The sequence below is a fragment of the Sturnus vulgaris genome, chromosome 16 (genome assembly GCF_052056855.1).
Source record: "Sturnus vulgaris isolate bStuVul1 chromosome 16, bStuVul1.hap1, whole genome shotgun sequence".
In the NCBI taxonomy this organism is placed as follows: domain Eukaryota; kingdom Metazoa; phylum Chordata; class Aves; order Passeriformes; family Sturnidae; genus Sturnus; species Sturnus vulgaris.
The window spans coordinates 15,790,729-15,801,134 of record NC_142258.1 but is presented as its reverse complement, the minus strand read 5'-3'; the positions used below and the strand labels follow the sequence as shown (position 1 = coordinate 15,801,134).

The window sequence follows — 10,406 nt, the reverse complement described above, 5'->3', positions numbered from 1 at the left end:
CCCCGCGCGGCCGCCAGGTGGCACCGCCCTCCCGCAGGACCGGGGGCGGACCGGGACAGCGCTCACGGCAGGACCGGGACCGGGGGCGGACCGGGACAGCGCTCACGGCAGGACCAGAACCGGGGCCGGACCGGGACAGCGCTCATGGCAGGATCGGGACCGGGGCCGGACCGGGACAGCGCTCACGGCAGGACCAGAAACGGGGCCGGACCGGGACAGCGCTCATGGCAGGATCGGGACCGGGGCCGGACCGGGACAGCGCTCACGGCAGGACCAGAACCGGGGCCGGACCGGGACAGCGCTCATGGCAGGATCGGGACCGGGGCCGGACCGGGACAGCGCTCATGGCAGGATCAGGACCGGGGCCGGGACCAGGGCCGGACCGTCGCTGGGACAGCGCTCTCGGATGGGGGCGGGGCAGCGCGGACAGCCCCCCCTTGTGGCTCCATGAGGACGTAGGACACTGCCGTGCTGTGTCTGGCCTGTGGTCCCTTCAGCAGCCACCGTTAGGACCCCGAGAGCAGTGTCCGGGAGCAGGCAGAGCCCCCGTGGTCCCGCTGAGAAGCCACGTCCCAGCCCAGTCCAGCAGCCTGGGCAGAGGGCACCTCCCGGTACAGTTCAGCCCAGGGCTCTGTTGGGTACCACGACAGCACGAACACCATCACCACGTCCTTTCTTAGTGTCCTTCTTTATCCAGCTTCATGGCTATGCGTTGATTCCCAGCTGCCTTTGCTGGCTCAAAGAGGTGTCCAAGAGGATTCCTGGCTGCAGTTCCTGGGTGGAAAGGGGAGAGACAAATGTAGGCACTTTCCTAAAATATGGTCAAAGAGCAGAACACCAAGTGCAGCTAGTATCTCAGCTCCAGGATGAAATATGGTCTCTGTCCCAATAAAATGGATAAACTGAGCCAAAGCTGGAGGCCCAGTCCTTTGCTAGTACCACCTCCTGGAGAGAAAGTGTCTTTTGGCAGCAAATGTGATGGAAAAAGACTGGACAATGTTCGATGACACAGCCAGCCTCAGAGGGGATCTGATGGCTCTTGCACAACCCTCCAAGAAGCTTATGGACTCAAACACCTGTACATGACCCAGTATCCATGACAAGGAACTTTTTTCTCTGGCATTGTTGTTCCATTTCCCACCCAAGACTCAGAGATGGCTCTCCAAAGGCTGTCCTGCCATGGCATCCAGGGATACAGACTTTACTTCCCTTCTCAGCCTCCTGCTAACTCCTCAAAGGCTGCCTCCAAAGCATGGAGCATGCTGCTCCATGCTCCATACAAGGAGCATGCTGCTGCTCAGTGGGTGGAATCAGCATCCTGGGAACTCCAGGGTCCCTGCTGTGGATCCCCAGCAGCTCTGGCAGCACTGGCTCTGAAGCCTCAGCTTCTTTTAGTGGCGTGCAAGACTCCCCTTGGGAAAAGGTCCAGATCTTACCAAAAATGGGGGAGCCAGTGAGCTTGGCTGGTCACCTTGCTCTCATTCACCATCACGGAGAGATCACTGGTTTCCATGGACCATGTTCACAGGTGACAAAGCACAGGACATGGCTGACCCAGTCAGGTCATCTACGAGCAACCATGTCCCATATCTGGATACTCTTCACTCCCAGCTTCCAGATACAAGAAAGAGCCTTTCTCATCACATGCTGTGTCATATTGCTGGGACCATGGGCTTCTCTGAGGGCTCCTCTCCCTTTTTAGCATATCAGTGTGATGCTGATGAGCCCACCATATCCCAGCAGTGGTCCACGGGCCCTTGGTGGTCTGTGTCCCGCTCCAGGGTGCCCGGTAGGAGGCCAAAGTTCTTTGGGCAGGTCATTGAAACTCCTTGGGAGGAATAGTGGGGCCTGCAAAAAGATGGGCAGAATCAGTCCACTGAAATTCACTGATGGGCTTGGACATGGCTGCAACAGCAACATCCCACACAACAGTTTCCGGGTTTGGGTCAGACTCATCCAGACGAAAAAATAAAATATGTAGACTGTTTTGCTGTTTGCAAACAGGCCCTTTTTTTTTTTTTTCTTTTTTTTTTTTTTTTTTTTTTTTTTTTTTTTTTTTTTTTTTTTTTTTTTGTGAATGGATTCATTCACCGTCCTCCTGAAAGGGCCATTTTAGCCAATGGCCAGTTAGCAAGCGCTGCCTCCCAGCTCTTCGTGATTTGCTCTTCGTGACTCTGCCTCTCTGATTGGGCTCCCGGTGCCACATGACGCTGTCCCTTCTCCTTGACAGCGTGTCTGACACTTTTAGGCAGAATACCAAACAGCTAATGCCGAAGAGCAGCCTTTGGACTGCCGTGGGATGCTGCTCTCTTAATGTTTGGTTTTAATCACTGAGGGGGAGGGGAGGCTCTTGCAGATGAGCCAGCAGCCTTTCTGCCACCTCCAGAGTGTCAGTGAGCCTTACACTCCCTCATGGAGAGGGGTTGGGGTCCTGCTCTGCCGAACAGCAGCTGGGCACGCGGTTGGGTTTGCTATACACGGACAGAGCGAAGGAGAACTGCGCAGGAGTGGAAAGGTATCCTGGGGTATGTCTTGCACAGAGAAAGCAGAACCCCCACCCTTGTATCCAGTAGCCCTGAGGAGATGGTGAGACGAGCCCACCTCTGCCTACCCTGCAAGGCACACCTGTGGTCAGCACAGCACCACTAAGGTTGGAAAAGACTTCTGATATCACTGAGCATGGTGCACCCTAGCACTGTTAACCTCAGCAGTGTGGCTTGATTTTCATTGAGGTGATGAACGAGGAGCTGGGGGTGCCTGAGGAAGTGGGTCCAGCTCAGCTGAAGCTCCTGACCAGCAGCAGTCAGCAGGATGAGCTCACATAGAACCTGCTGCTAGACCAATCAGGGCGTGCAGAGAGACTGGCTTTCCAATAGCTCCTGGTAGCCATGACAGGCTGTGAAGGCAATTCACAACAAATGCTCGGGCTGGAGGAGAAGGTAAACACGATTTTTCATGTTGGGAAAAAGTTTAGTCTGGGCTTTAAAGTTTGAGGAGGGCAATGACTTCCTCCAGTCCATTCATCTGCCTTTCTAGGAATGATGAGTGATGGGCTTAGGTCATCATCTGGGCCTGAGTCAGATATCTCAAGAGCTGGCACTAAGTATCTGTGAACTCTGGCCCCGTGAATCTGAGTTACCCTGGCAGAGCCGGCGTGCTGACAGAAACTGAGTTCCTGGACACTAGCCTTAGTTGAGGGGACATGAGCTAAACAGGGAGAGGCAGGGCAGAGAATGGGGATGAAAAACCATTTGCCAATGAGACAAAAGAATTAACCTGCTGCTGGTGTTAAAACTAAACTGGGATGTGAAAGAGGAATGGAAAGGTGACTTCATCCCATCGAGTCAAATGTCAGGAGCCATCCTGAACTCATTCTCTCTTCTAAGAAGAAACAGGATAATCTAAATCTGGGCTTCATGCATGGGAAAGCAATTCACCAAGTGATAGAAGGGCCTTGACATGCAGAAGGAAGAGATGGAGACCTCTGCAGACCTGAGAGAGAGGCAGTCAGGCTTTGTAGGGACTACAAGGAAGAGATCCAGCTGTGATCCAGCACATGGTGTTGGAGCAGGTGAGCTCTGGCCAGTCCTGGCTGTGGAGAGGAAAGCTGCCTTTGCTTTCCTGTCATGCCAAGGGACATGTGCCTGCAGGGCATGGAACATCCATTGGGTCCTGTGGAACTTCTGCCCTGCCTGAAGGAAGAAGTGGTTAAAGGGCTGATCCTCCAGATAACCACCTTCTGCTTAAGTGTGGAGACTCAGTGTGGAGGAGGGACATTGCAGAGCATGAGGCTCACTGCGGCTCCACAGGGCATGGGCACGTTTCCCCTGCCAGCTCTGGGCAAGCTGTGTGTCCGGGTGTGGGGGTCACAGCCCTTCCAGTAAGTGCCCACGGCTGTGCACGGCTTTTGACAATGTAATGACAGGCAGGACCTGAAGTAGAAGATGGCACCCACCCTCAGTGCTCCTGTCATTTCCCCAGGCCATGACCCCGGAATACACTGGGAAAGGCCCATGTCTTCAGAAGCTGGCACCCACCACATCTCGGGGTTCTGCCCGTTCTGCCCCTTTCCCCCTGCAGCTCATCCCTTAATCACAAGCAGCTTGGGGAGACAATGCAATAACCGCACCAAAGAACCAGGCTTGTTCCTCTTTGTCTTCCTCTCCTTTGAGGCTCGGCGGTTGAGGCGAGCCATCACGCCCACGGCCCGGCCGTCACACGTCCGGCTCACCCCTCCTGGGGCAGCCGGGCTCCTCGGCATGAGGGCACCGCACAGCAGCACCAGGTGCACAGCAGCAGAGGTGCCTGTGGTCCAGCGCTGTAGCAGATTGCCAAGGCAGGGCCTTGTGGGCTGGCACACACCCCATGGGGCTGCCCTCTGCCCCAGCCCTGGCCCTCACCGAGCACCTTGGCTCTCAGGTCTCATGCTTTTACCTCCAGACAAGCCATCATCTCAAGCGGGACCACTGAGTTGTCCCCAGAGATGAAGGCAGCCCCCCTCCTCCCTCCAGCACATGGCATGGAGGCTTTTAGGCTGGTTTTCCCTGAGTTCACACAAATCTCGCCTTCCCCTTTCCCAACCCCCCCTTCCCTGCACAACTGAACTCAGCCATTGAGCCCAGCGAATGGTTTATTTCCCAGGTTAGCACAAAGCAGGGGTCTCTGTGTGCCCCTGGAACCAGCAGAACAAAACGCACAAAGACGTTAGAGGGCCATTTGTAACCAAATCCCAACACACCAGATACTGTTGGGATTATGTCAGAAATATTTTCCCAGAATGCCTTCCCCCATGCTCCCTCTTACAGATGTTCGGCCCCCACACCACAGATGTTGTTCCTCTTGCAAAATGAGCTTTCCCCTTTCTCTCTGAAATGCCCCTGATGTTTTGCACATTGTCTTTGACGAAGTCTCGTTTTCACCCTGCCCTCTGCATCCCCCCCTTCCCCGATCCCTCACTTACAAATGTGTGGAAAGGCCAACCTCCCTCCTCACACGGGGATGAGGGGATGGCTGCAGGGCTCTGCAGGAATGGATGTCACTGTCCCTCTTGTCTTGCCCTCACCATGCCCGTCTCAACAACTTTTTAAGCATCAATCTGTGATGTCCAGGCTCTGTAGGCCTGCTTCACGGGCCTTGCTAGACCTCAGTCCCCTCAGACGATGATGGAGGGATACAAGCCTGACCCCTTGGAGGGTCCTGGTGCCTTCCCATGGGCTTGGTGTAATGATGCTCTCCTGTGCTGTATGACAAGCTGAAGTGGGGCAGGGTCTCTTTGCTGCTCCATGGCCACCTTGGGGGAGAACACCTCCTCACTGGCCAGGGCCTTTGGCAGCAGTTTGTTCCTCAGGGATGCTGGGCACGTTTCACCAGTGGGAGTGGCAAGACCTTTCCCTCCAGCACCAGTAGCCCACGCAGAATAGGCAGGGAAATGGCCTGGCAGCCCGTCAGGGCCACGCTCCAAGCCCTGTGACTGACTGACCGACAGACAGACAGACAGATCTCCATCGGCAGTGGGCTCGCACTCCGGTGCCCTGTCCGGTGCACTGTCCGGTGTAGGGCTTCTCCCCAGCCCGGCTGTCGGAGCCTGCTCTGCGGAGCCGTCCCGTTTCTGCCTTGCCCTGGCTCCATGGGAGGCACAGGAGCTGAGCCCAGGGCTCGTCTCCATCCTTCCCTCCTTTGCTAGCAGCGGCAGCCGAGAAAAAACATTTGTTCCGACACACGCGGGGTTGCTAAGCTGTGTCAGGTGCTTTGATGGCCGGGGCAGTAACCTCGACCGCTTCCTCTGCCAGCGGGAGAGCCGAATGCGAGAGCCGCAGAGCATGGAATCTCCCAAGGACTTCAGATGACACCTCCATCCCGGGACATCGGGACTCTTTTATGTGTTACGAGACATTTCTCTCCCGTCGGTGTTTTTCTCTCTCCCCAACACGTTATACACGCAAAGAAATCCCAGCGCGGGATCCCGGAGAGACAGAAACCGGTGGAGCTGTCCCGACTTTTCGGGCATCTTGTGATTTACACCAGCGTGGCCCAGGCAAAGCCTTTTATTCATCACCTGCTCTGAGCAAGAATCCGAGTCTCCACTGGTCCCCCCAGGGAGCTGGAGTGCAGCACTGGGTTTTTTCTTCAACGATAGAGTTTATTGCTAAAAATGTTTTGATCAGTGATAGCTCATATTTACATTGATATGTTTTAAAAGGAATATTCAAGTAAACATTTCCAATAGTTTCTGGCATAACTCTAGCTTTTTTTTTCCTATACACAAACGATAAAAATAAATAAACTGTACACAGAAAATTTCCTTTAACATCTCTACACGACTATATGTATTCCCACACAACAAAACAATTCCACTCTTCCATAGATTTGTAATTTTCTTTAAAACTTCCCTCTTAATTAATTGTTATACACTTTTAAAAAAACCCTAGAGATCTTGGTAAATTAGTTCAAACATCAGTGACAAGGTCTGAAGACCAAAAAAAAATACAGCACAGAGAAACAACCGTTCAGGGATGCTGTGGTTCTTGTTTTTCTTTTTTTACACCCTCCGCCGCTTTTCTCTTTTTTGATAAAAACATCTTTACAAGAAATCTCTGCCCTTCCCTTCGGCAGGGAAGTGCTTGGGTTCTGTGGGGATGGGTTCAAAATGTGGTCCTATGTCTTTAAAATAATAATAATAATAACAATAATAATTATAATAATAATTAAAAAACAGCTGCGATTTCCCCCCTTTTCCTTTAAAATCTCTCTATTTACACTGCTGGTAGTGTTTTTTTTGCTTTTTTTTGTGGTTTTTTGTTTTTTTTTTTTTTTAATTTTCCTTTTGTTAGAAGGCTATATATGTATAAAAATAGACATCTGATTGTAGTGCTTTACTGTGCCTTTGGCCTGCCCTGCAGTTCCTGGGTTCGCTTTTCCCCCTTTTGAATAAAATAACATTAAAAGAAGTCCAAAGAAAAAAAATTAACAACAAAAATCAAACAACAAAAACCCCCAAAAAATTAACAAACCCCCCCCAATAAAAAAACCAAAACCAAAACAAAACAAAAACGAAACAAAACAAAACAAAACAAAACAAAAAACAAACCCAAAACAATACCAAGAAAAATCCAGCAAAACCCCAAAGCGGTTCATCTTCTCCCACTTCGCTCTGGGCGGGGAGGGTGGGAAAAAAAAATACCCCCAATAAACTATCCCAAAAAACCCCACCCCCCCCCCCCCAAAAAAAACCACCCGAAAAACCTCCCCCCGCCAAAGTGATCCGGAGGAGGAGGGCGGCAGTGCAAGGGGCCGGGGAGGCTTAGCAGGAGCACTTGCACTCGGAGATGAGCGGGTACTGCACGGGGATCCAGGTGCAGTACTTCTGACTGGACCAGCCCTGGCAGTGCCAGCGCAGGAAGGTCTTGGTGACCGACTTGACGGGCTTGCAGAACATGCCCTCGGGCAGCGAGCAGGACTTCTCGGCCAGGCAGTTGCCCTCCTTGATGTAGCGCGGCCAGAAGCGCACCCCCAGGTCCTTCCAGGCGTAGAGCACGGGGCAGTGGGTGTGCGCCCAGAGCCACTGCAGCACCTTCCGCCGCGCCTTCTTGCCCAGCCGCAGGCGCGGGCCCCGGGGCGGCCCCAGCTCCAGCCGCCGCAGCTCGGCCGGCAGCGCCGCCCGCCCCCGCCCCGCCGCCGCCGCGGCGCCCGAGGCGTTGGCCGGCCCCGGCACGGCCACGGCCATGAAGCCGGGGTCGAAATGGCTGCCCAGCTTCTTCCTCAGCGTCCTCTCGTCCAGGTCCTGCTCCTTGGGGTCGTACTCGGGGTCCGGGTGCTCCACGATGTCCTTGACGGGCAGGTTGTCGCTGGGCGAGGGTCGCAGGCGCAGGAAGGGCTGCCCGCCCGCCGGCAGCCCCAGGCAGAGGAAGAGCAGCAGCGCCCGGATCGCCGTCATGCTCCGGGCGGGCCCCGGCGCTGCTCCCGGCGGCCTCGGCTCCTAGCGCTGCCCGGCGGCGCCCGCCGGCTCCCGGGGGCTCATAAATAGGCAGAGACACCAGTATCCGGCGGGGCCCGTTACTTTAAATAGCCCGGCCGGGGTTGTGTGACAGCCGCATCTGAGGCTCGCCCCGCGCCCGCGACCGCTGGCTCCCGGGGCTCCCCGCCGGGCCGGCTCCAGCCGCGGTCGGCAGCGCCGGGGGGTCCGAGCCTCCCCCGCGGGGGAGGGCAGGGCACGGCGGCGGCCGAGCCTTCCTCCTCCTCCTCCTCTGCCGCCGCCGCTGCTCTCGCTCGCTCGCTCCCCCCCAAAATTCACAGCGGACTCGTCTCCATCGCCATGGTGACAGCTGGGCCGAGCCCCACGACAGCTCGTCTAGACGGTGTGACAGGGTTTGGCGTGAGACCGGAGCCCGAGAATAAAACCCTCCTTTATAGCCGGGCGCGCCGGGCGAGGGGGCGGGAGGAGGGTCACGGCGCCGGGGCGGTCGGGTGGCCCCTGCGCGGGCACGGCCGGGGCACGGGGCTCAGGCGGCGGTGGGCGGCGGCAGCAGCGCCCGCAGCCCGGCCGGGTTCCTCCTCATGGCGAGCGGCGGGGGCGGCCCGCGGGCCCCCGGGGCATCCTCGGCGTGATGGGGCTGGGGGGCCGGACGGTGTCTCCGGGACCGGCGAGGCGGCGCGTCCCTATTCCCTGGCGGCTCCTCGGCGGGGACGGGCAGGGGCGGGCTCGGCCGCCGCTCAGCAGCCCCGGCAACCCATGCCACTGCCGCTGCTGCTGCCGGTTCTCCGCAGACCCGGTCCCCACCGCGCTCAGCGCATCCAGCCGCGGCTCAGCTCCTGCCCTGCGCTGCCGGCTCGGCTCGGCTCGGTGCGGTGCAGCCCGGCCCGGCGGGGCTCGGCTCGGTGTCGCTCGGCTTGGCTCGGTGTCGCCGGCGTCGCCCGATATCGCCCGCTGTCGCGATGTCCCGGCCGCCCGCCGCGCTCTGCCGCGCCGCCGCTGCCGCCCAAGTTAAATACGCGCCGGGAGCGGCCGCCCCGCCCCCCCTGTCACTTTCCCCGCGCGCTGAGTGACAGCCGGGTCCTGCCACCACCCCCTGGAGCCGCCCACCCCCCTCCGCGGAACCGCGTCCCACCTGCGGCCCCGGGCCCGCCGGGGGCCGTCACCCCAGCGGCGGGCACGGCACGCGGCTGGAGGCGATGGTCCCGGAGCAGCGGGGCACTGCACCAGCCCTGGGTCCGGGCACCGCACGGACCCCCGGGGAGCTGGACCCTCACTCTGCCTCTGCTTTCCACAGCTGCTTTGCTGCCCCGTGTCTGCTTCTCCACAGGGGCCCAGCCGCCATCAAACCACCTTCCGGCCTTCCGCAGAGCTTTAGTAGAACAGGGTACCGTGTCCTTAGAGCCCCTCTGGGACAGCACACCAGGGTGGGACTGCTCCAGCACTAGCATCTCGGCACCCTCTGCAAGGGAGCCTGTAGTCTTCCAGGAGCATCACTCTCACTTGAAAGAAAGCGTCCCTGCATCCCTCAGTGCAACACGGTGTGATAACCAGCCAGGTTAAAACACTGGCTCTTCCCTCACCTCCTCAGTGGTGTGGGGCTGCATCTTTTTTTTTTGGAGAAGAGCTGGACCCTCAGCCTTTGAGGCACAGAAACTGGTGTGTGTCAACAGTGCAAAACCTCAAACCCTCCTCACCTCCTTTACCTCCACATTGCTGAGCACTGAGCTCACACTTGAACCATATCCAGAAATTGGACACACAGCTGGTTTCTCCAGGCTGTCAGTGTGTAAGAACATTCCTGCCCATGCCAGTCACTCTCTCCCAAAGCCATGAGATAACCAGTTACCCACTGGAACCAAGGCAGGGTGCAGAGGGACTGAGGTGGATGGTGGGGCCAGTTTCTCACTGCAGTGTTTCTGACCTAGCAAAGTGAGCGGCTGCAGCGATAGGTCAGCCCAGAGCATCCCTCTGGAACATGCTGGGAGTTGTACAGAGCTGGCTTCACTTACTAGACTAAGTAACAGAGCATCTCCCCGGCTTCTGTCTCTTCATCATCCCAGAAATGCCAAATGTTGGGTTCAGACAGGAAACAAAAACAAACCTCCCTAAAACAGAGAGACTGGACATCCAGCCCTGAGTCTGCATAGTCAGAGCATCTGCTGGACACTGGGGAGACAGAGCTGCAGCGCCAGCGTGGGAGCTGATCCCAGTGCATCCCAGTAATTTACTGTGTGTAGAGGTTTAAATGCATCTGGCCTTTCTTCCCTCCCTTTGTATTTCCGCTTTCATGATTCCAGCTTGATTTGCTGAACTTGGAGCTTTTCTTCATTCATTTGGCTCACACATACTCTGCAATTAGACCCATGAAACTGTACCGTTTCCCAGCTTTTTCAGCATTAACGCTCAACAATTTTCAAAAGAGATGGGTATTGCT

At 56.7% G+C, this 10,406-nt stretch overlaps 1 protein-coding gene across 1 annotated transcript; it reads right to left on the bottom strand.

Moving 5' to 3' along the window:
- Positions 1-4,612: 4,612 nt before the first annotated feature.
- LOC106861672 (noggin-2-like) lies at positions 4,613-8,175 on the bottom strand. Its single transcript, XM_088174692.1, has one exon. It carries the CDS (start codon positions 7,931-7,933, stop codon positions 7,301-7,303), a length of 633 nt encoding a protein of 210 aa, XP_088030818.1. The 5' UTR covers positions 7,934-8,175; the 3' UTR covers positions 4,613-7,300.
- Positions 8,176-10,406: the final 2,231 nt, after the last annotated feature.